The sequence below is a fragment of the Zalophus californianus genome, chromosome 7, assembly GCF_009762305.2.
Source record: "Zalophus californianus isolate mZalCal1 chromosome 7, mZalCal1.pri.v2, whole genome shotgun sequence".
In the NCBI taxonomy this organism is placed as follows: domain Eukaryota; kingdom Metazoa; phylum Chordata; class Mammalia; order Carnivora; family Otariidae; genus Zalophus; species Zalophus californianus.
The window spans coordinates 45,736,797-45,760,512 of record NC_045601.1 but is presented as its reverse complement, the minus strand read 5'-3'; the positions used below and the strand labels follow the sequence as shown (position 1 = coordinate 45,760,512).

At 37.8% G+C, this 23,716-nt stretch overlaps 1 protein-coding gene across 3 annotated transcripts; it reads left to right on the top strand.

Moving 5' to 3' along the window:
* The first annotated feature begins 88 nt into the window (after positions 1–88).
* On the top strand, positions 89–22,684 carry RWDD1 (RWD domain containing 1). 3 transcript variants are annotated; one of them, XM_027601522.1, is made up of 8 exons: positions 363–503; positions 2,915–3,028; positions 8,125–8,190; positions 14,064–14,194; positions 18,851–18,994; positions 19,311–19,443; positions 19,970–20,032; positions 22,399–22,684. In XM_027601522.1, exons 5-8 carry the CDS (start codon positions 18,869–18,871, stop codon positions 22,518–22,520), a joined length of 444 nt encoding a protein of 147 aa, XP_027457323.1. In that variant the 5' UTR covers positions 363–503; positions 2,915–3,028; positions 8,125–8,190; positions 14,064–14,194; positions 18,851–18,868; the 3' UTR covers positions 22,521–22,684. The 3 variants fall into 3 exon arrangements, with proteins under 3 accessions (XP_027457322.1, XP_027457323.1, XP_027457321.1); XM_027601521.2 differs by lacking the exon at positions 2,915–3,028 and having other exon boundaries at positions 89–503; XM_027601520.2 differs by lacking the exons at positions 363–503; positions 2,915–3,028 and adding an exon at positions 7,164–7,239.
* Positions 22,685–23,716: the final 1,032 nt, after the last annotated feature.

Sequence of the window (23,716 nt, the reverse complement as noted above, 5' to 3'; positions counted from 1 at the left end):
ACAGCGTCCCGCCTCGGTACGCATGGCCACCTTTCAGTCTAGACCCATCGAGCGAGGATGTCGCGCTGAGTGGCTTCTCAGGCTCAGGCCCTGAAAAGCCCAGGAACCGGCCCCAGGTGTCCGTAGCGAATGCCAGACCCGGTGCCCTTTTCCATCTCAGCAAATCCCAAGCGGCGGTGGGACCGGCAGCTACTCAGCGCTCCACTGGCCAGGCCTAACGAGTCGAACGCGGAACTAGAGAGCAGGCGTAGGCCCGTGTGGGACTGTTGCTCAGCAGGCCCGGCCTGGCTTTGGGCCCCGAGCTTCCCAGCCGGGGACTCTGCGCCTGCGCCCGTCCGGCCGCTGCCCGCTCTCCCGGCGCGGCCGAGGTCCCAGCTGCAGCGCGCAGCCTGGGTGGCTGGACGGTCCATGGGCAGCAGCGAGGGCCACGATGACAGATTACGGCGAGGAGCAGCGCAACGAGCTGGAGGCTCTGGAGTCCATTTACCCCGACTCCTTCACAGGTGACTTCCGTGGCTGCGGGCCCGGAGCGGCCCGGGGGTGGAGTGGGATGGGCCGGAGCCCTCGGCCTCCCGGGCGAGGATGGAGAAGGGGACAGCGAGGCCGCGTGGCCACCTCGCCCGCTACTCTCTCTTCACCTTCTTCTCCCGACGTGTTGAGGCACTTAGGAGTAACTCCACAGCTTTTCCCATTCTCCGCTTATTCCCTGAAATCTGAAAAGTCCGGGATAGGCTGGCGAGGTCCCTGGAGAGTGTCAGGCCGGGAATTGAGTTGGGTGCACTTTGGTTTCTGTGTAATTTACAGCGACCCGAGGTTTAATGAAAAAAACACGAAAACAGATACTCAAGTGGGAGTAGTTTTTCTAGAGCTGCAGAGGTGTCGATTTTCACCTTTACTCGGGTGGAAGCTGTTTTTGCATACGTTGGTGTTTTAAAGTTTATGGGATTCAGAGTGCTGTTCTCCAAAGTTACCCAGAATCAGTTTTGAGAGTCCCTGGGATTTGTCGTTTTTCTTTTCTTTCTTTCTTTCTTTTCTTTCTTTCTTCTTCTTTTTTTTTTATATCATGCGAATGCCCAGTGAATGATGTGGCACAAATTTCAGTTCCACTGCAGATTCACATGTTGTTAGGGAGGGATATTAGACATCATCTGGCCTGGACGCGTCTTGCTACAAGCAAGGTAATGGAGGCGCAGGAAAGGTAAGTGGCTTGCTTTGGGTCTAGCCAGCAAGTTAGCGGCGGAACTGGTACTAAGAGTTAGGTCTGGACCCCCTTCCTGTTCCTTCACTTTGCAGACATGTGGAAATTGGGATGTAGCTCCAGGTGGGATGAAGAGGAGCAGACGATCACTTAATAGGTTGGGCTAATATAAAATATTATTAAGAAGCTCATTCGGTATGTTTTAAAGGAAGAGAATTTTTCTGTGTTAAGCCGTGCTTCAGATGATTTTGAAAGTGCTGCAACATAACCCTATCAATATGGCTTTTCTCACATTACACTTAGTGTTTGAGAAGTGATCAGATAAAGCCAGTATGAGTGAGTGGAACCTAGGTTTGTGGGATACACAGCCCATATCCCTTCCTTTGTTGTTCATCGGTGTCAGAATTCAGAATGTAAGGTATGTTCAACTCCAATCCCTCTCCCTTTCATTGTTTAGCTTAGTTTTCTTAGCTCCATTTTTTGACCACTGCTTGCAATGGTAGCAAATTTTGTTCTGCTTTGCCAACAGGCAGATGTCTCTCAGCTTCCCCTGTATAGTTCCAGTCCTGTTCATGTTCTCTCTCACCAGCAGTACAGCTGTGCTGTGAGGATGTTAAGGGGATGAGTGAAGAGGGGTTTGAGAGTGTCATTAACTGGGTGAGTGTGTATGGAGTCTGGCTCCCTTCTCTATCCTTGCTTATATGTCAATGTCTAAATAAAAGAGAATATAGGGTCAGTTGTTGGATATATTCTTAATCGTGAAGTTTGGTCATTTCTAGTACATTTGGAAATGTAATTGGCACTGTGTAGGTAGAGTTAAGAAAGCATAAGGTGTGCTAGTTTTTTCTATGGACATAAGGTATCCCTCATTAAATACTGTGCATAGAAGCATTTTAAAAAAGTGATACATTTTTTAGTCTTAAACCAATCTTATGGTTCTTTCAAATTGTACTAAGCTCTGATACAGTTCAGTATGTGAAATTCTTGTCAGATGCAAAAGTGCTTGAGGATTCTGAGCCAGGGTAGTAAGACAGTTTATGAATCTCTGATGCATTCAAGTATTCTGCAGTATCAGCTGAGCCCATCCGTCTCTAATTCCTACCAGCATTCCTATAAACTTTGCAATAAATAAAATAAGATGTCTTGATTTATACTTCTTTAGGGACTTTGCCTCACTCATGATCGTGTTGTTTATGTAACCTCTCAGGGAAAAGGCAGAGGAGTTTGGAATAAAACCCTTCCATGTTTGATCTTTTGAAATTATGAGGATTTGCAAGATTTACTGTTTTACAGCCTTCTTTTGGGTTGATGATTTCATACTTTCCTGTTTTCATACCAGGTTTAAGAAGAGAGCTTGCTTGTGTCAGTTTGCCAAGGAACACTGATTGGCAGTTTTCTAATTTCATTTTGAGTCACATTTAATATTAGATTTGGTAAATGCTCAATGCTCTTGAGGAAGGAAGTAGATATACTTTTTTTTTTTTTTTAAATAGATAGCTTGGTGCTTGACAGAACCCTTTGTTAAGCACATCATGACCCCCTTGTGGTTGCTCTAAGAGGCACAATCCAGCTAGCCCATAGTTCTAGCCACATAGACCTAGCCTAACCTCGGAATTGATTGCTTGACTATTTGCAAAGAACTTTTGGTCCACTGTTGAATTTGTTGTGAATTATAACAAATCATAATACAGTTTCTTCTTTTTGCCTGTTCTGTAGCTTGATTGCACATTGATCCAATCCTCCTAACAACTAGTCTTCCAAAATATAAATGGACTCTCCTGATACCACATTCTCCTTCAGTAGTGCTTCACTTGACAAGGCCCTGCTAAGGTAGTAGAATTTGGTTATTTCCATTTCTGTATCCAAATCTCTGACTATGGGGAATTTTGTTGAAACAAATTGGTTGGCTTCGGGCTAACCAAAAGTCAAGTTCCCTTAATTCTGTTTGGTCTTACAAAGAGGGGTACGTAATTCTGTATTTGCTTGTGTCAGTACCTCTAAGTGGCAAACGTGAGCATGTAACAGTTATAATTGCATCTTAGAGATGGGGCAGAAGTCATCTTTTAAAGCCGTTTTTCTAAGACACTCCCTAAGAATCACAGGGACTTATTTTAATATGGGCTGTCTGGTTCTTTGTGAAAACCTTGATGTCATTCATGTGTCCCTTTAGTGTACCTTTCAGCTATTACCTCCATTATGTCTGTCCTTGATTCTGTCCAGTTTACCATCATCTGCCTCTCTATCACTTAATAGTTCTCCTGCTTGTCCACTCATTCCTTCCACTATGCCCAATGGCCTTATTTTTCTCAAAAATATTTTGATCCACTTACAATAGTGGAAATCTGGCGTCTTTAATGAAGGCTAATTTTATCCCAACTCACAGTAATGCATTGGAATGGGATTATTCCTTTATCAGAGTGCTGATGAATCATTCATCTTTGCTAGTCCAATGAAATAACTTTCCCATCCCAATGTTAGTCTCCTCCAAATTTTGGAATATTCTTTCTTTTTCCTTTCTTTTCCCCGTTCCTTTCCTTTTCCCTCCTTTCCTTTCCTCTCTTTCCCTTTTCCTTTCCTTTCCCCTTTCCTTACTTTCCTTTCCTTGGATTAGGTTCAGCTGTGACAGAAAACCCCCAAAAGCAAAAAGGTAAAAGTTTAGGGGTGCCTGGGTGGATCAGTTGGTTAAGTGTCTGACTCTTGGTTTCGGCTCAGGTCATGATCTCAGGGTCGTGGGATCTAGCCCTGCATCAGGCTCTACACTTAGCTCGGAGCCTGCTTGAAATTCCTCCCCTCTCCCCCCGCTCATGCTCTCTCTCTAAATAAATAAATTAAAAAAGGTAGAAGTTTTTTGCTTTTGCGCATAAGAGATAGTTGTGTGGCTCTAGTCCAGGAATTCCTCAGGTACCCAGGCTGCTTCTTAGTTCCTTGTCACTCCTAAGATGTGGTCTCTACCTCATGATGAAGATGGCAGCATTCCTTTCCAGGCAGTAGGGTAGATATAGGAATTGGGGGGGGGGGCGGGGGAGAGAAGCCAAAGACTGCGGTTTCTTAAGTAAATTTCCTGGGAACTGTCAAAGGACTTACTTGCTTCCATCTCATTAGCTGGAACTTGGTCATTTGGTGAGACCTAACTGGGAGGGAGGGTGGAAATACAGTCTTTATTCTGCGTGGTTAATATGCTCAGTTTAAAGTGGTGTAACTAGAAGTTGGGGTGAGTAGATAGTAGGGGATATAAGTAGTGTTCTCCAATATCCTTTGTTGTTGTTGTTGTTCTTGGCTCACATTTTTTTCTCTATAATGGCAGCTTGGTGTAGGGGATATGAGCTCTGTGTCTTTGGGCAACTCATATAACATCTCCAAGCTTCAGTTTCCATGTGTGTTTAATGAGAAGTAGTGCAAAGTATGCAAATACTTTATAACTGTTAAATATGTTATTCTTTACTAGAGATTTACCATCTTAGTTGCTGATTCTTCTAATAATATGGCTTCATAATTCCTTGTCTTTATCAATGAACAGTTTTGATTTCCATTTCCTTCAACTCTATGGGGGCATAGCCACACCTTGTAAATGCCATCTTTAGAATTTTGCCTTCTGAACGTCCTCTTTCTGTCCATAAACTTTGTAGTCCCACAGTTCTTCATTCCAGTTCTTTTGCTGAACATGCCTCTCATCATGATTTCTCGTGGGTTAAGAGTTTATCAACTTCTTTCTTGTCTGTCTTGCCTCTATTCTGTATGTTTCCCAAGGTCAGGCAAATCAGTGATGTTCTTGCTAGCATCCCAAGTCCTCATTTACCAAATATTTATTATATACATTGTTAGAATCTCAGTCAGTTGGGAAAAGACATCAGATAAGTAATTTACAACATAGTGTGACGATTCTTTCATGGAGGAATGCATAGGATGCAGCCAGAGCACAGGAAAAGGGGAGGGTCTTGGTTGTTTTGGAGAACTGAGGAGTGATGAGGAGCTAACAAGTGAATGAGACTATGAAGCAGGACTCTCTGAAAGCAAAATGTATTTAAAGGAAAAGTGGCTTGATATGCCTAAAACATAAAGTGAGTACTGAGAGTCGTGAAAAATGAGGCCTGACAAGTGAGCAGGGGCCAGATTACAGAGGGCCTTGTTAGGGATTTTTAGATCTGATCTTTCAAGCCAGTGGTTCATCACCCATTTCCCCCTGATAGGGCTAGACAGACCCATATAGTACACTTTGTAGACAGTGCCATACCATACCTGGATCGCAATAGTTAGGATGCCTTCACAAATAAAATAGACTTCTCGAGTTTGTTTTGACCTCTCATGGCTGCTGCTTTTCTTTTTGTCTCTGGCACTTTTTCCTCCTCATACTTTTGTTTCCCAAATTTAGAATTCCTTACAAAGCCAGTGTTGGCCCTATTTCTCTATTTTTTCCTCTGGTGATCTCATTTAGTCTAATAGCTTTAGCTCCATTTGCCCATTTCTGATTGCATATTGCATACTCGGTATCTCCAGCTGAAAGTTCTTTGTGTCATTTAAATGTATCATCTCTGATCTTTCTTTTGTATTTTTTGTTTTTGTTAGTTGCGCTACCGTCCTCTGCCTGCAAATTTGGAATGTAGAGTCCTACCTGTTCCCTGCTATTCCCGTGGCTGCTAACCTAGTTCAGAACCTCATTAACCTTGCTGGGATGATTTTAATAGCTGTCTAGTTTCATCCTGCCTCTAGTCTTGTTTCTTTCCTTCCAATTTATGCCCTGTTGCTAGACTTACCTTCCTATGATTAGAAATACAATTCTGCCCATGCTGCTAAAAAAAACTCATTGTCCACAACCTGAACTTTCAGCAGTATTTTTTCAACTAGTTTTCTTCACCCACATATACATCCACCAAATGGAATAATTTCTTCTTCCCTATATATTCCTTAAACTTTTCCACCATTATACCCTTGCTGCCATGTTTCTGTTGCCTGCATTTCTTTTCTCCATCTTTACTTACCAAATGCCTTAATTCATGGTCTAGCTCAAGTGACTTTGCTGGAATTTCTCAGCTGGAAAAAAACATTTTCTTTTTACATGAAACTCAATATAGTTTATTCAGTTCTTCCAGTTACTAGCTGAATAACCTTGGGCAGATTATTTAAGAGCTCTTTTATCTGTTTCCACATCTATGAAATTGGGATAATACTATATTTAATTAGTTCTGAGACATTTGTATGTTTTAACATCTCTGAAATAGGAATTTGTCTTATAATCGATTACATATTGAAGTTTAATTGGCAGATTTTTTTTTCTCACTTAGTACATAAAGTAGAATGCATCTCATAGTTGATAGTATCTTAAATTTGGTGTCATATGGTAACAGTATAAAATCGTGGTCTTGGTGTAAGAATTAAAGGATCTTTGTGTAAATGCATGGTACAACACAGGCCCAAAGTAGTGCTCAATAAATGTTAGCTGTTACTAGGTATAGGCAACCCTTAAATTATGGCTCATGGAGTCCTTAAAGGGGTAATCAGTTGGACTGTCATTGAGTTGAACCCTTATTTCTGTAGTTGCTATGTTTACATTTTATGATATGTAAATGCTAAAGTTGGTCATGAAAAGAAGTAGAAATGCATCAAATATATTTTATACACATTTGTCAAAAAAAGGGTCAATCATATTTTAAAACCTTTATTATAATTACCTTTCAGGGACTTTTTTTTAGCGTGGGCTGGACTATCTGAGGCCTGTTATACTTTGAGTCCAGTGAGTCTTATCTTCTTGACAAATACTTTCATAATAATCATAGATATTCATCATGCTTCAGGTACTTTTAAACTTCAATTAAAATGAAGGCATATGTCTTGAAAATTTTATTGATAATGAATATTTATGAAAGCTTCAGAAGTTCTTGAGTAGGAAAAGCTGAGTATTTTCCTCGGTGACTTCTTCAGAGATCTCCTTGCCCTTTCATTTCAGAAAGAGGTTGCTGAGCTGCTGCCAACCTTGACAGGGGCCAGTGCTTCCCAGGGCTGCAGTGAGGCACAGGCTTTTCTCAGGGGCTCAGCAGCAATTACAGGTGGCCTGCATTTTTCTTGTTTACTCTTCTAATGGCTCTGAATATCAGTTTAATTTGTTTTTGTTTTTCTACTTTCATTCCATTGTTTTGGCTCTGCCATTTAGCCAGAATTTGTTGAATTTCTAGATACTGCCAGGCACTGTTCTAGGAGCTCTCATAATTTTTATAGTATTCTTACAGGGGAAGAGATATAAACATATATACTATCAGGTATCAGGCTGTAAAATGATATATATGCTTTCTTATTTATATAAATGTTGATTTGCATGTCTTGACTTGCTTAACAAATTGTAAGCAATTTGATGTTTGGATTTATGGCTAATTTTATAATTCCTTGAAAGATGGTTGAGACTCAATAACTGGTGAAAGAATAAAGTTTGGTTCTAGGGATGATGTGGGAGAAAGAAATAGTTAGAAGACACAAACTAACAAATTAATATTTATTGTTTGTCATGGAGATTCTAAATTATACCTTAGAATATATAAATTTAAAAATTAGTGATAATACTGAGTATCAGTGGATAGTTTCATGAAACATCAAACTTTTTTTGTCATTCTGTTTGGGAATTTTTTAGAATGTAGTTTTCCCTGTATAGATGGAAATTTTGAATTAAAAGGTAAATTAATTATTTTAATTGATTTGATAAAACTCCCAAGAGTTTATCTACTATAGGTATTTTTTTTTCAAATTAAAGATAACCCTAGATTTAAATAGAAAATTGACGAGTGTTTTATCATTTGAATGGTTCAGTCTGTATTTGTGGAAATGGAAATACAGACTAGGGATCAATTTTCGGGACTGGGTAGTGATATTTTGCTAATAAGAAAAGTATTTGCCTTAGGAAGCATATTAATAACTTAATCTCTGTGTATATTTTCTTGCAGTATTATCAGAAAATCCACCCAGTTTCACCATTACTGTGACATCTGAGGCTGGAGAAAATGATGAAAGTAAGTCCAATCAAAAATACTGTGGTTTTCCTAAGTTGCTCTCAGGAATGTTACTCCTTCTGCAGCCATTATGTTGGGCATTGAAGATGTGAAGGTGCTAATAAGTAAGGTGCTATTAGGAATCTAGCATGAATGTTGTGAATCTCTAATTAACATTTACTATGTAAACATGACTTATAGAGAGAGAGGAAGTCAGTGAGATATATTCTGACACAATGAACTTAGTTTTAAAAAGTGAAAAAGAAACATTAACAATATAGCAAATGGAGAAAAGGTAGAAGATTACTGTCTAAAGCGAGACTTTGAATGCATGCATATTTCAGTGACTATGTGGTATTCCATGTTATTTTTCCATGATTGTTTTTCCTCTTTTGATATTTAGATTGCTTATTGGACATTTTCTGTTTATTTATAAATTAAGCTGGATGGGGGGCCTGGGTGACTCAGTCATTAAGCATCTGCCTTGGGCTCAGGTCATGATCCCAGGGTCCTGGGATCGAGCCCCGCATCAGGCTCCCTGCTCAGCAGAAAGCCTGCTTCTCCCTCCCACTGCCCCTGCTTGTGTTTCCTCTCTCGCTGTCTCTCTCTGTCAAATAAATAAAATAAAAAAAAAAATTAAACTGGATAAATGTCTTTCTTTATGATTTTCTCTCTCTTTAGAATGGATATTGTACTGTAGTTTAAATATATTTATACATAAAACAGGTAAAAGCCACTAATATACAACTGTAGAACTAAGATAAATATACTGATGGAAATAAAACAGCTGTAAAACCAATAATTTACAATTAAATAGATTGATTTAAATGTGGCAGATGTTAGGGGAGGATCTGAAGTTCATTTCCACCATTAGTCCAGTTAATTTTGGGATTTGGTAAAAATGTTCCATAAATTGGCATTAACCCCAAGGATTTTTTTTTTTTTTTTTTTTTAGCATTAAGCTAGTCAACTGAAATTCTGCTATGAGCAGTCAGTAATGCAAATTTTAGCGATATTGATAACTCTAAATCTGTCTTGTACAACTGAAAATGAGATTAGCAAAGAGCTATTACTAAAATCTGAATTAAAAAGATGTTGGACACAGTTATTTACTTCTATATGTATTTATATATATAGGTTTTATACAAAGAATCTCAAATACAAGGGCGCCTGGGTGGCTTAGTTGTTGGGCGTCTGCTTCAGCTCGGGTCGTGGTACCGGAGTCCTGGGATCAAGCCCCGTGTCAGGCTCCCTGCTCAGCCAGGAGCCTGCTTCTCCCTCTCCCGCTCCCCCCGCTTGTGTTCCCTCTTCTGCTGTGCCTCTCTCTGTCAAGTAAATGAATAAAATCTTTAAAAAAAAAAAAAGAATCTCAAATACAACCTTTGTATTCTTTTATACTTTGAAATGTAAATAAATGTATAGAAGATACTTTAAAATATCCTTTAAAAATTACTTTTGGTGATCTTTTCCTGATGGTGGGATTATTACTGATTTTGTTTCCCCCTTCATATATTTCTAAATTTTCTGTAATGAATGTCTATTACATCAAATAGTAAAATCAATAAATGTATAAAAAAAAATCTTGTTCTAGCAATAAAATTAGAAATGTGCTAATTAAGAAAGAAAATGCCAAAAGACACTGTGTATCCTTATTGGCCTAACAATCTTTTTTTTTTTTTTTTTTTTTAATTTTACTTAGTTAACATACAGTGCAACATTGGTTTTAGGAGTAGAATTCAGTGGTTCATCACTTACATATAACACACAGTGCTCATCATTAACAAGTGCCTTCTTTAATACTCATCACTCATCTAGCCCATCCCCCACCCACCTACCTCCATCAACCCTCAGTTTGTTCTCTGTAGTTAAGAGTGTCTTATAGTTTGTTTCCCTTTTCTTTTTTTTTCTTTTCCCCCTTCCCATATGTTCATCTGTTTTCTTTCTTAAATTCCACATATGAGTGAGTTCCTATGATATTTGTCTTTCTCTGACTGACTTATTTCACTTAGCATAATATACTCTAGCTCCATCCATATCATTGCGAATGGCAAGATTTCTTTTTTTTTTTTTTTGATGGCTGAGTAATACTCCGTTGTGTTTATTACCACATCTTTATCTGTTCATCAGTCGATGGACATTTGGGCTCTCTCCAGAGTTTGGCTATTGTTGATAATGCTGCTCTAAACATTGGGGTGCATGTACCCTTTCGAATCTGTATTTTGTATCTTTTGGGTGAATACCTAGTAGTGCAGTTGCTGGATTGTAGGGTAGTTCTGTTTCTTATTTTTTTTAATAATTTTTTTATTATGTTAGTCACCATACAGTAACTTTTTTTAAGGATTTATTTATTTTAGAGAGAGAGAGAGAGAGAAAGAGAGTGGGGGGGGGTGGGTAGGGGCAGAGGGAGAGGAGAGAGAATTCCAAGCAGGCTCTGCACTGAGCACAGAGCCCAATGGTCTCTGTGCCACAACCCATGAGATCTTGACCTGAGCCCAGACCAAGAGGATGCTCAACCAACTGAGCCATCTAGGCAGCCCTATTTTTAACTTTTTGAGGAACGTCCAAACTGTTCTCCAGAATGGCTGCACCAGCTTGCATTCCTACCAGTAGTGCAAGAGTGTTCCTCTTTCTCTGCATCCTCACCAACATCCGTTGTTTCCTATGTTGTTAATTTTAGCCGTTCTGACAGGTGTGAGGTGGTATCTCATTGTGGTTTTGATGTGTATTTCCCTGATGGTGAGTGATGTTGAACATCTTTTCATGTGTCTGTTAGCCATCTGTATGTGTCTTTAGAAAAGTGTCTATTCATGTCTAATGCCCATTTCTTTTCTTTTTATTTTATTTTATTTTTTTTATGCCCATTTCTTAACTCAGTTGTTTTTTGGGTGTTAAGTTTGATAAGTTCTTTATAGATTTTGGATACTGACCCTTTATCAGATATGTCATTTGCAAATATCTTCTCCCATTCCATAGGCTGCCTTTTAGTTTTGTTGATTGTTTCCTTCACTGTGCAGAAGCTTTTTATATTGATGAAGTCCCAGTAGTTCATTTTTGCTTTTGTTTCCCTTGCCTCCAACAATGTGTCTAATAAGTTGCTACAGCTGAGGTCAGAGAAGTTGCTGCTTATGTTCTCTAGGATTTTGATGGTTTTCTATCTCACATTTAGGTCTTTCATCCATTTTGAATTTATTTTTGTGTATCGTGTAAGAAAGTGGTCCAGTTTCATTCTTCTGCATGTTGCTGTCCAGTTTTCCCAACACCATTTGTTGAAGAGATTGTTTCCCCCCCCCATCAGATATTCTTTATTCCTTCTTGCTTTGTCGAAGATTAATTGACCATGTAGTTATGGGTCCATTTCTGGGTTTTTTTTCTGTTCCTTTGATCAATGTGTCTATTTTTGTGCCAGTGCCATACTGTTTTGATGACTACAGCTTTGTAATGTAGCTTGAAGTCCAGAATTGTGATGTCTCCAGTTTTGTTTTTCTTTTCCAAGATTGCTTTGGCTATTCAGGGTCTTTTGTGGTTCCATACAAATTTTAGGATTGTTTGGTCTAGCTCTGTGAAAAATGCTGGTGGTGTTTTGATAGGGATTGTATTGAATGTGTAGATTGCTTTGGGTAGTATAGACATTTTAACAGTGTTTTTTCTTCTAATCCATGAGCTTGGAATATTTTTCCATTTCTTTGTGCCCTTTTCAATTTCTTTCATAAGTATTCTATAGTTTTCAGAGTATAAATCTTTTACCTCTTTAGTTAGGTTTATTCCTAGGTATCTTACCGTTTTTGGTACAGTTGCAGATGGGATCGATTCCTTGATTTCTTTTTCTGCTGCTTCATTTTTGGTGTATAGAAATGCAACAGATTTCTGCACATTGATTTTATATCCTGCAACTTTGCTGAATTCATGTATTCTAGCAATTTTTTTGGTGGAGTCTTTCAGATTTTCTACATAGAGTATCATGTCTGCAAATAGTGAAAGTTTGACTTCTTCCTTGCCAATTTGGATGCCTTTTATTTCTTTTTGTTGTATGATTGTTGAGGCTAAGACTTCCAATACTCTGTTAAATGGTAGTGGTGAGCATGGACATCCTTGTCTTGTTCCTGACCATAGGGGAAAGGCTCTCAGTTTTTCCCCATTGAGGGTGATATTAGCTGCGGGTCTTTTCATATATGGCCTTTATGATGTTAAGGTATGTTTCCTCTATCCCTACTTTGTTGAAGGTTTTTATCAAAAATGGATGCTGCATTTTGTCAAATACTTTTTCTGCATCTATTGAGAGGATCATACAGTTCTTATCCTTTTTTTTATTAATGTGGTGTATCACATGGATTGATTTACGAATATTGAACCATCTTTGCAGTCCAGGAATAGATCTCACTTGATCATGGTGAATGATTCCTTTAATGTGCTGTTGGATTCAGTTTGCTAGTATTTTGTTGAGAATTTTTGCATACATGTTCATCAGAGATACTGGCCTGTAATTCTCCTTTTTAGTGGGGTCTTTGTCTGGTTTTGGAATCAAGGTAGTGCTGGCTTCGTAGAATGAGTTTGGAAGTTTTTCTTCCATTTCTATTTTTGGAACAGTTTGAAGAGACTAGGTATTAACTCTTCTTTAAATGTCTGGTAGAATTCCCCTGGGAACGATCTGGCCCTGGACTTTTATTTGTGGGGAGATTTTTGATTATTGATTTAATTTCTTTGCTGGTTATGGGTCTGTTCAAATTTCTATTTCTTCCTCTTTCAGTTTTGGTAGTTTGTAGGTTTCTAGGAATTTATTCGTTTGCTTCCTGGTTGCCCAATTTGTTGGCATATAATTTTTCATACTATTCTCTTATAATCATATTTCTGTGATACTGGTTGTGATCTCTCCTCTTTCATTCATGATTTTATCTATTTGGGTTAACACTCTTATATCCATTGACTCATAAAATTCCTTATTGATATCATACACAAAAATTAAAACAAAATATCAAACTCGCACATTTTAAGGTGTTTTTTTTTTCTCTTATGGGGAGGAATCTAGATTTGAGTTAAAATATCAAAATCAGGAGTTTTTAATAATTAAAATGTGAGTTTTTACAAGAAAGGCAAAGTCTAGACAAAGGATCATTGTGATTAATAAGTTTTATTTTTTAATTTTAATTTTTTTTTTTGTGAATAGTTAAGTTTTAACAGAAAATGTCTAGCACTGCCGCTTAGTTGCAAATTGCCTGGTTGGAATTGAGAATTCACCAGTTGGTCTATAGAGAGATACCTTGCACTGATCTGCCTGTAAGGATCCCATTCCTATACAAATATCAGATGTATGCATTGATACAGGCCAAAAGAGTGAGCAAGAACGTATAAATGAGTCAGGTTAAAAGCTTCTCAGACAGCCTCTTAAACCCTATCTCAAAACCGTGTCATCTAGCAACCCCTTAGCAGTGCCCTGCTGGCATTGTGCATATAGAAATATAGACTCCAGGACTAACGCAAGATCTTCCTCACTGGGCACTGACTCTGGTAGAGGCCTGAAAATAAGCCTAAGGTAGTATTTTTTTTCTGTGTATTCTGTGCCTTTTGTTCATCTTAAGGAGGATTTTAAAAAGAGTGGCTTTTATCCATCCTCTTTCTCAGGTATGCAATATGGTAAAATATTCATAAGTAATAAATGTATTTCATGTGTTTGAGGTGATTTTTGGTATTCGCATGATTTGTTTTCACTTATCTTCGCAGTATGTGTTATTTATCTTAGCGATTATCTGTCTGATCTCATAGTAACCTTGTTTTTCGTTGCAGGAAAATCTGTTGTGCTACGTTTCATTGACATGTTGTAAATTAATTACTGATTCAACAAAAATGTTGACCTCTACATTTTAAGATATTCATATCAAACTCTTATCTTATGTCTTTAGCTGTCCAGACTACCCTCAAGTTTACATACAGTGAAAAATACCCAGATGAAGCTCCTCTTTATGAAATATTCTCCCAGGAAAATCTAGAAGATAATGATGTCTCAGACATTTTAAAACTATTAGCATTACAGGTAAGGAAATAAGTTTCGTAATGGCATTTTTTATTGGCCTTAAATAGTATACATTAATTTCAAGAGTAAGAAAATGCTAGTAAATATGTATAACCAGTACATTGAACAAGGAGAATTCATGATGTATCTCTCTCTCTCTATATATATATGTATATGTATAGATATATTCACAGAACATCTTAATTTTTGTTTCCCATTGTACATTTAAAATTTGAGTAAGAGAAGTTGTCCCTTCTCTTGAAACTCAGTCAGCCTCATGACTTTTAGTTAATAAAATGTCTGGTAAGTACTTTAATTTTAAACACACTTTTGATCTGGTTCTCAGAAGGTCCAGCCCCATGTGCAGTTAAAAATTCTGACTTTTAAAAAAATTAAAACTCCCAACCCCTCTGACCTGTTGCAGGCTAGTTGCCTGCAATCTGGGAAGAGGACTGGTGATTGTTTTGTTTTTCTTATCTTTCCGTCTCTTGAGGCTTATGAGCAGCAATCAGGGTTTATGATCCCTCTGAGAGCGGGGGTTGTGAAGGCAAAATGGGTATTGGAAAATTCTTGGCTAGTTCTGTGGTAGGATAGGCTCCCCATAGTTTGGGCTTAGCCAGAATTTAAAACTCTGTCTTGCTTGGGTTGAGAGTTTTCATGGATTCTTCAGAATAGGGAGTAGGGGGGACAAGTAAAATCTTTACTCCGCAGTGTTATAAACAGAAGTCCTAGCTTTGTTTGTTTGTTCTAAGAAGAATTGACAGAAAACATATCTACACCTTAAATGTGACTGGTATATTTCAAAGACTATTGGTCCTCTGAATGCCGATATTTTAAAAATATCTGGAGCTATTAGAGAATGAAGAGTGAAAGAAGATAGATCAAGCATGAATTTGTGCTTATCTTGGGCCCTGTTCATTCTGCTACCCCATATGAGATTATACTAATTCTAATATTTGACTTAAAATGCTTCATTTTAAAACACTGCAGAAAACCTGGGGCAGTATGCTATATTGAGTCATTTATTAATGTAAGTTATTTGAGCTGAGTGGTTACTTTCTATGTGTTTTATATTTTATTTGCCCTCAAGCTCCTTCCTTGCAGAAAAGAAATTTTGATTTCTTTCTCATACTTACCTGAGATCAGATATATTGAGGGGATATTTGTACTTTTTTTTCCAAATTATATTGATTTTCAATATCAAAATAGTAAATTCATATTATAAAAAACTCAGAAAGTATAGGAACTCATGAAAGAGAAAATTAAAATTACTCTTAATCTCACCAGCCAGGTATAACTGCCTATTAACATTTTGGTATGATATAGTTCCAGACTTTTTTTTCTTATGCTTATATTCATAGTACTCCTCTTCTACCCCAAGTTAGATCATTCTGTATATAATGTTTTATAACATCCTTTTTTTTCACATAACAATATATGTGGGTATCTTTCCATTTTAGTAAACATGTATGAGTCATCATTTTTGATAACTGCATAGAATTTCATTGTATGTATGTGTAATTACACCTATCCTTTTTGAAACAATTATTTATCATTTTAACCTGATTTAATATGTAATTCTTTGGACATGCTTCTTTTTTTTTTTTTTAGAGGGGGAGGGGCAGGGGCAGAAGGAGAGAGAGAGTCCCAAGCAGGCCCCACACCCAGTGTGGAGCCCAATGTGGGGCCTGATCCCACAACCCTGAGATCACGTCTGAGCCAAAATCAAGAGTCAGACATCCAACCAACTGAGCCACCCAGGTGTCCCTTTGGACATTCTTATATATCACTATTTGTAAATCCTTAGAGCAGAGTCTCCATTGAATCCCTAGTGCCTGGCATATAGTAGACACTCAGATATTTTTTGAATAAATAAGGAAAGTATATTATTGATGAGTATACTAGTCCAGTGTTTTCTATAAGTAAGATTACTGGGTTAAAGGTTATGCATACTTAATTTCATACGCATTGCCAAATGGACCTTCAAAATGATTGTGCCAAGTTACGATCTCACTGTAGCCATTGAGGTGTCTGCCCACATCTGCTAACATTAGATTTTTTCATTTAGAAAGAAAAGCAATAATAACAAGATGAAAATAGTATATAATCATAATTTGAAATTCTTTAATTAGTAGTGATGTGGAAATCTGTGTGACTTCTCGTTGTCATTTCATATAAATGGTTCTTTTTTTTGCTTTTCTATTGGAATACTTAAGTTGTTAAAAAAGAGATCCTACTGGGATTTGTTTTTGAAATGTATCAAGCATTAAGTTAAGTGACCAAGACAGACACCATCCCTTCTTTCATAGATTTTATATTCTGCTGAGGAATGTGGACTAACAAATTGGAAATTGTTATTCTGTGTAGAAAAATGCTGTGAGTGGATGTAGACTTGAGGCACTGGAGAAGCTTTCAAGAGAAAGAGTTTGCCAGGCAATAAAGAGAAGAGAGGGCAGAGGAGCGAGCTTGTTAAGGGTCATGGAGATGAGAGGGAGAGAAGAGATCAATATTTCCTTCCAGAACTTCTAGTCATACTAAATTTCTTGAGTTTAGAATTTGAGATTAGTGATCTTATGTGATGGAACTAAAGAGATTAATTCCCAAAGGGTCTTCTGAACGGTTTTAAAAATATGTTCTTGCTCCTGGTTGGTTTGGAAAGCTGTTGAGTTTTAAGCAAGAGACTGACTAGATCAGTTATGTGTATGTATTGAGTGGCTTGAGAAGTTGATGTCAGGGGTGACAAGACCACAGGTTTTAAGAAAACCAGTTAGGAGTTTCTTGTAATATTTGAAGTTGAAGATGATGGTGCCCTGGGTTAGGGTAATACCAATGTTGATAGAGAACAGTAGGCAGATTGAAATGATATTTAAGAATAGATTAGAGGCAGCGATAGAGCTTATGATGGGATGTGAGTGTTCATGCTGGGTGGTTGGTGGTTTGGTTCTCTGAGTTGGGAAACATAGAAATAGGTTTTGTGGAGAAGATGATGATTTTAGTGTTCACGTGCCTGTGCGACATCATATTGCTGTCCACTGGGCGGTTTTAATATGGGTTTGGCATTCAAGAGAGATGTTTGTGTAGTCAGATGTAGGATGGTTAGCATGGAGACACCACAGAGAAGCCCCCAGAAGAGAATCACAGGAGCTTGAAGCCTTGTATTCAGAGAGGGCCCACGGGATGAAATACCTACTCAAATGCCGCTGAGACCAGCCCTGTCAAAGGAGTGGTTGGAAATCTCTTCTGCTTCTAGGATGGAGATTCTGTCTGGCTTGTATATTTGGGATTTTTTTTTTTTTTTTTTTTTTTGTGTTTGGTATGTTTCCTTCAAACTGTATCTTGTGTCTGTGGATAAGCAAGATACCTTGTTTTACTTGAATCTGCTTTCAAATGACCAACTTCCAAATAGCTTTTGAATCACAGTTGACGCTTAAACAACACAGAGGCTAAGGGACGCTGACCTTCCTTCCACACAGTCGAAAATCTGTGTGTAACTTTTGACTACCCCCAGAACTACTACTAACTGGCAAGAAGCTTTACCCATAACGTAAACAGTTGATTAACGCATATTTTGTATGGTATATGTACTATATATTGTATTCTTAAAGTAAGCAGAGAAAATGTTATTAGTAAATCATAAAAGAAAATACATTTATAGTACTATACTGTATCTATTGGAAAAAAAATGGATGTAAGTGGACCTGTGCAGTTCAAACCTATATTGTTCAAGGGTCAACTGTATATCCCTTTCATGAGTTGGAGAACTTTTATATTTGATTTTAAGCCATTTCAAATTGAAGAAAAAAAGGTAGGTAAAGATAAATCACCAAAATTACCTATATTCTTTATTATTGTATATTAGAAAATCACTTTGGCCTCAAAGTTCAGTTCATTGTCACAGCTCTTTAAAATATCCCAAAAGATCTAAATCATGAAAATATGGTGAAGAACTCATGTTACTAGTTGCTCTTCGCAAAAGGTTTTCTGGGGACGCCCGGGTGGCTCAGTCGGTTGGGCGTCTGCCTTCAGTTCACGTCATGATCCCAGGGTTCTGGGATCGAGTCCCACATCGGGCTCCTTGCTCGGCAGGGAGCCTGCTTCTCCCTATGCCTGCCACTCCCCCTGCTTGTACTCTACTCTCTCTCTCTCTAGCAAATAAATAAAATCTTAAAAAAAAAAAAAGGGAAAGGTTTTCTGAATTCTAGTTCTTAAACAAATTAGTAAAAAGATATCTGTTTCAGGTTGGATGTAGCAAATTACATGTCTTTAAATTTAATATATAGTTACTCATATATATGTATGTATGTGCTCAGTTTTTTTTTTTTTTTTAAGACAGAGAGACAGCTAGAGAGGGAACACGATCAGGGGGAGTGGGAGAGGGAGAAGCAGGCTCCCAGCCGAGCAGGGAGCCCTATGTGGGGCTTGATCCCAGGACCGTGGGATCATGACCTGAGCTGAAGGCAGACGCTTAACGACTGAGCCACCCAGGTGCCCCTGTGCTCAATTCTTAAATGATCATTTATCCAGGTGTCTGAACTTATGGTGTAACTGAATTAGTCATCATATTATAAATGTATGGAATTTAGTGATTATGATGAAACACTTTTTCATTGGTTAGTTTTTTTGTTTGTTTTTCTGAGAAGTATGTTTCTCACTACAACCTTTCTTTTGGTTACATAGGCAGAAGAAAACCTTGGTATGGTGATGATCTTTACTTTAGTGACAGCTGTGCAAGAAAAACTAAATGAAATAGTAGATCAAATAAAAACTAGAAGAGAAGAAGAAAAGAAACAAAAAGAAAAAGAGGCAGAGGAAGCTGAAAAGGTATATTATAAAGCTGGGTTTTCTTTCATTATTGTTTCCTTTTTTTTTTTTTTTGGTTGTGGGTTTTTTTGTTTTTAGAAATTTCAGTAATTTTTTTGGCAATCGCAAAATAAACAAAAGTAAATTTTACTTAAATTTTGCTACATAAGATTTTAGAAGTCACTGCATTGGTCACATAGCATGGGTAATGATTAATAAAGGTTAGTAGAGCTCATGCGGGTAAGATCAAGAAATATACATTATTTCTTTATAAATTACAATTTTATTATAAATTATAAGCCTCCTTTATCTAACCACATCTTTTTTATTTTCTAAGCAATTATTTCATGGCACTCCTGTTACAATCGAGAATTTCTTAAGTTGGAAGGCCAAGTTTGATGCAGAACTCTTGGAAATTAAAAAGAAACGAATGAAAGAAGAAGAACAAGCAGGAAAAAATAAATTAAGTGGTATGACTCCCCTCTCCCCTGCCCAGGCTGTTCCATATTCTTGCACAACAAGAGGATCATTTGGACAGATTTCTATAAAAACATAACATACTTGGGCATCTAGGACAAAAAGAGAAAGCATTCTGTCTACATGATGACATTTCTTCATTCATAATTATGATTAATTTTTATGGCTTATATCTGATCTAAATATCTCAATGGATAGATCTTGAGATACAGCTCTACCACGACATTCAGAATCAGAAGCGTTAGAGTGGTAGAGTCAGATGTATTTGTTTTTCTGGGGCTCTGAAGCAGACTTGGGTTTTCACTTGTTCCATTTTAATGCAGATACATATCACATGCCTCTTAGCTACTTACTGAATTGATAAATTTATTGAAATTCATAGAAAAATAGGTTTTTGACTTGTTTTCTTGGATTATTTTATTTTTTTAAAGGAATGTAGGGAAGATGGAGGAAAACTGGAAAGGTGGGAAACTGGAACATATAGGAAAAATATGAATTAAACATACTTGTTTCTTTTAGGGAAACAGCTCTTTGAAACAGATCATAATCTTGACACATCTGATATCCAGTTTTTGGAAGATGGTAAGATAATACTAAGATTCCACGTGTACATAATACACTGTTTTTAATATTAAACCATGAAAATCACAGTGATAACTTAATGTAAAATTGTCCTCCCAAGGCTATAAACAAGTACATTTTGAAGAATAAATTTTAATGCTTGACTTATTTATACACTAAACTATAGCAATGTATCTTTTAAAGTTTTTTGGTAACAAGCAACATCAAAGATGGCAGTAAACAACTATGGTCACATTAGTCTTTAATAACTAGTAAACCAGGCCACCGTAAGTCAGGTGGCCTGGTTTACCCAAATTTCTAGTATCAGAAATCTGTGGAAATTATTTCATGGTCATGGAACTTTATAAAGACCTCATATCTGGAACTCTTCATGCCCTCTAACCAAAATCTTATGTTTCATACTAGTCTTACTATCTGGAACACCTACTTCCTTATGCTTTCCTTCTCTTTATCCTAAACTTTATCCTCTTTCAGTCTTCTGTCCATTATTCATCCATGCATAGATATTTATTGCACCCCTAGTGTAAGCCAAGCGTTGCCCTGGTTGCCGACGATATAGCAGCAGAGAACAGTATAGACAAATTCCCTGCCCTCATGGAGCTTATGGCCTATGTGTGTTTCTTAAACTGGGCTCTATACTCAGTCACACTTCGGATCGCACCCTAGAGTTCTGCAGTTCATTGGCCTTCATGCTCATCTTGCCAGTTGGGGATCCTATAGCATTCTGGCCTTTCAGTTTTGTTCCTGGACTGTCTTCTGGAAAAGGTTAAGAAGCAATGTTGGTGTGGCCTCACTGCCAAATCATGCTTCTTAACTTGATCTGGGCCCTTATGGACACTCACCACTCTGTTTTATATATCTTACTGCATTCTTGCTCCAGGACATTAAAAGTCTTCAAACAAACAGAAACACCCCAAACAAACAAGCAAGCAGACAGACAGACAAACCCAGCAAGGTTGTCCTCATCTGTCTCTCTCTCACTTTACTAGCTTGTTTTTCTCCTATTTTATTGAGAAATTCTGGAACCAAAAAGCTGTGTCTCATTCTCTCTTGCACTTGAGAAGTTTTACTGTCTTCACTCATCCTTGACTCCTTACCCTAACAGATCAAGTATCTCTTCATATCCAGGAACTAACCAAAAGCTCTCCGTTGATTCTGCTTCAGAAGTGTCTTTTCCAGACATTTTCAACTCTTTCCTCCTAACTTTAGGGTTTTATCATCCCCCCCCTCCCCAGGTGTTTGTGGTTGCTTCTTACATTGTCTCCCTGCTTCAGTCTCTTCCTCTTTTTGGTGTCTTTAGTCACCGCCCCTGAGGTGGCATTCCTAAAACTCATGTTTAATCATGATACTTCTCTCCTTAAAATCTTTTGATGGTTCTCTGTTGCTTAGAGAAAAAGGTTGACCTAGACAATCCTTCAATTTGGCCTTCACCTATGATATCTCCAGATATTTTTCCTAAAGAATCTTGTGTTCAAGTTAGAAGTATTCAAAGTCTTATTTTTTCTTTCTCCCTTTGCATATACCTCTACCTATAATTGCTTCATCCTGCCCCCTTTTCTTCTTGCTGGATTAAAATTTATTGCAAAGATATTTTAGATGTCATCTGTTTTGGGAACTTGCCTATCTCTCCCAGAGACAGTGAGTTGTTCTTTGGCCTGGACTTAGCAAAGGTGTATTTTATTACTGAACTGCTCATAGGCATGAAGCAAGACTCATTCTCATTGAATTGAATGTGAGTGGGCTGGAGTCTGCCAGGAAAGGAAGATGAACAATTTTTGGTCATCTAAGAGTACTGTACTCTCCCACCTTTATGTACTTCAGACAAACTGAAGAGTAAAGATGTTTGATGCAAGGCCGAGGGATTGCTTCCTATAGGGCTCAGATATTTGGAATTTGAGAAAGGCATACCATTGGTTATAAGGGGAACTAAGTGAGAGTGAAGATCAAGTTCTATCTATCAATTAAATAACAAGTGTAGTTGAGCTTGAATGATGTACCTATCTGCCAATGCTGGAAGACTCCTGGTACGGGCTCCATGGTCGGTGATAATCAACTTTGTTTAACCAGGATATACCGTCATCTTCAACTTAAAACATGCCACATCATAAATAATTCATTCTAGGAAAGCTTTTTTTAATAACTGGATTTTTTTTTTTTTTTTAAGCTGGAAGCATGAAGTTGCTCTTAAAATGTGTGTCTCTGCTGACCGCTGCAGACCGTTGTTGCTGTGATTTGCAGTAGTAGTTTAGGATTTCATCACTGGCACCTCCCTTGCACGTCTGGAAGTTTGTGTTTGGTGCTGCCAGTGAGTTGTGTCTTTTACTCCTGAATATGAGACTGAAGGTGAAATCTTCTGTCTTTTGCAGCTGGAAACAGTGTGGAGGTAGATGAATCTCTGTTCCAGGAAATGGATGACGTGGAGCTAGACGACGATGAGGACGGCCCTGACTGTAACCCTGCTGACCCGGACAGTGATCTGACCGACTAATGGGCCTTCCCCGTCTGCACAGAGGGGCGACTGCCACAGCATCTGTGGCTGTGCTGGTGTGTGGATTTTTCTTTCTTTTTTTCTAAGAAAAAATAATTTCCAGGAGAATATTCTTCTGATAGCTCTCATCATTGAACTTAATAAACTGACCTTAAAGTTTCAAATATAAAATGTCCAGTTCCTCTGATTGGTAGGAATAAGGTCATATATTTAAAATCATTTAGTGTTAGAGAGAGACCCAGCCTGTAACACTAAGACTTGAAGATAGAATGCAGCTGTGCACAGATGTGTGTTCATATACAAGGAATTGTAATAACCTGGCATTCCTGTGCTGGAGACAGTGGTGGCTTTATGCTTCTGAGTGCCATCATTAATATAAAATATCAGAAGACAGAGGTGAAGAGAACATTAAACCTTCTGGATTCTAGCCTTGGGGCATGATAAGTTTACGTCTTTACAAAACCAGAAACAAATTATATTCAGGATTAAAGTGGACTTTAGTCTTAGAGGAGTATTTGAATCAGCATCCTCTGTGGCGTTATCAAAAGGTGTGTACTCCTAGGCTTTTCTCAGTTTAGGTTATTAAACACTGACCTTAATCTGAATTTTAAAACAGTGAAATCTCATGCCAGTTGACACTGGTTATTCCATTGCATACTCCTTATCCTGTAGTTGTGAAATATATGTATATTTGTGATCCCTTACTTTTCTAATTTAGCCAGTCTGAAAAGATCTGAATTCTTGAGGTTGTACACTATCTGCAAGAGAACACATATCCACATTAATGCACATATGAGACCTTTTTTGTAATAATTCGGAATGATTGACTTGGGGACTTCAGGTAGGAGAGCCAGGCTTCATGCAAGTTATCTAGTCACTGCAGTTGGAGAATTGAATCTTAATCCTAATAGGAGATCACTTGTGCTATTGCAAATCACTGCCTCCTTTCAAAAGTACATATACTACATATCCACAAGCACAAGCAGATCAATTCCATGTTTATTTTTGGAGTTAGACCTGTGGCTAAAATCAAACTATTTAAGACAAAACTATCATTGAGGAATGTAATACTTTTTCACTAGCTTTGGTTCTGACCAATAAAAGGGAACACCAGGAGTGTTCAGCAGATCTCTGCAGGGACAAGTCTGAAAGTTTCTTTCATGTGAAAATTAACTTTTTCTAAGGAGAGATCCTTT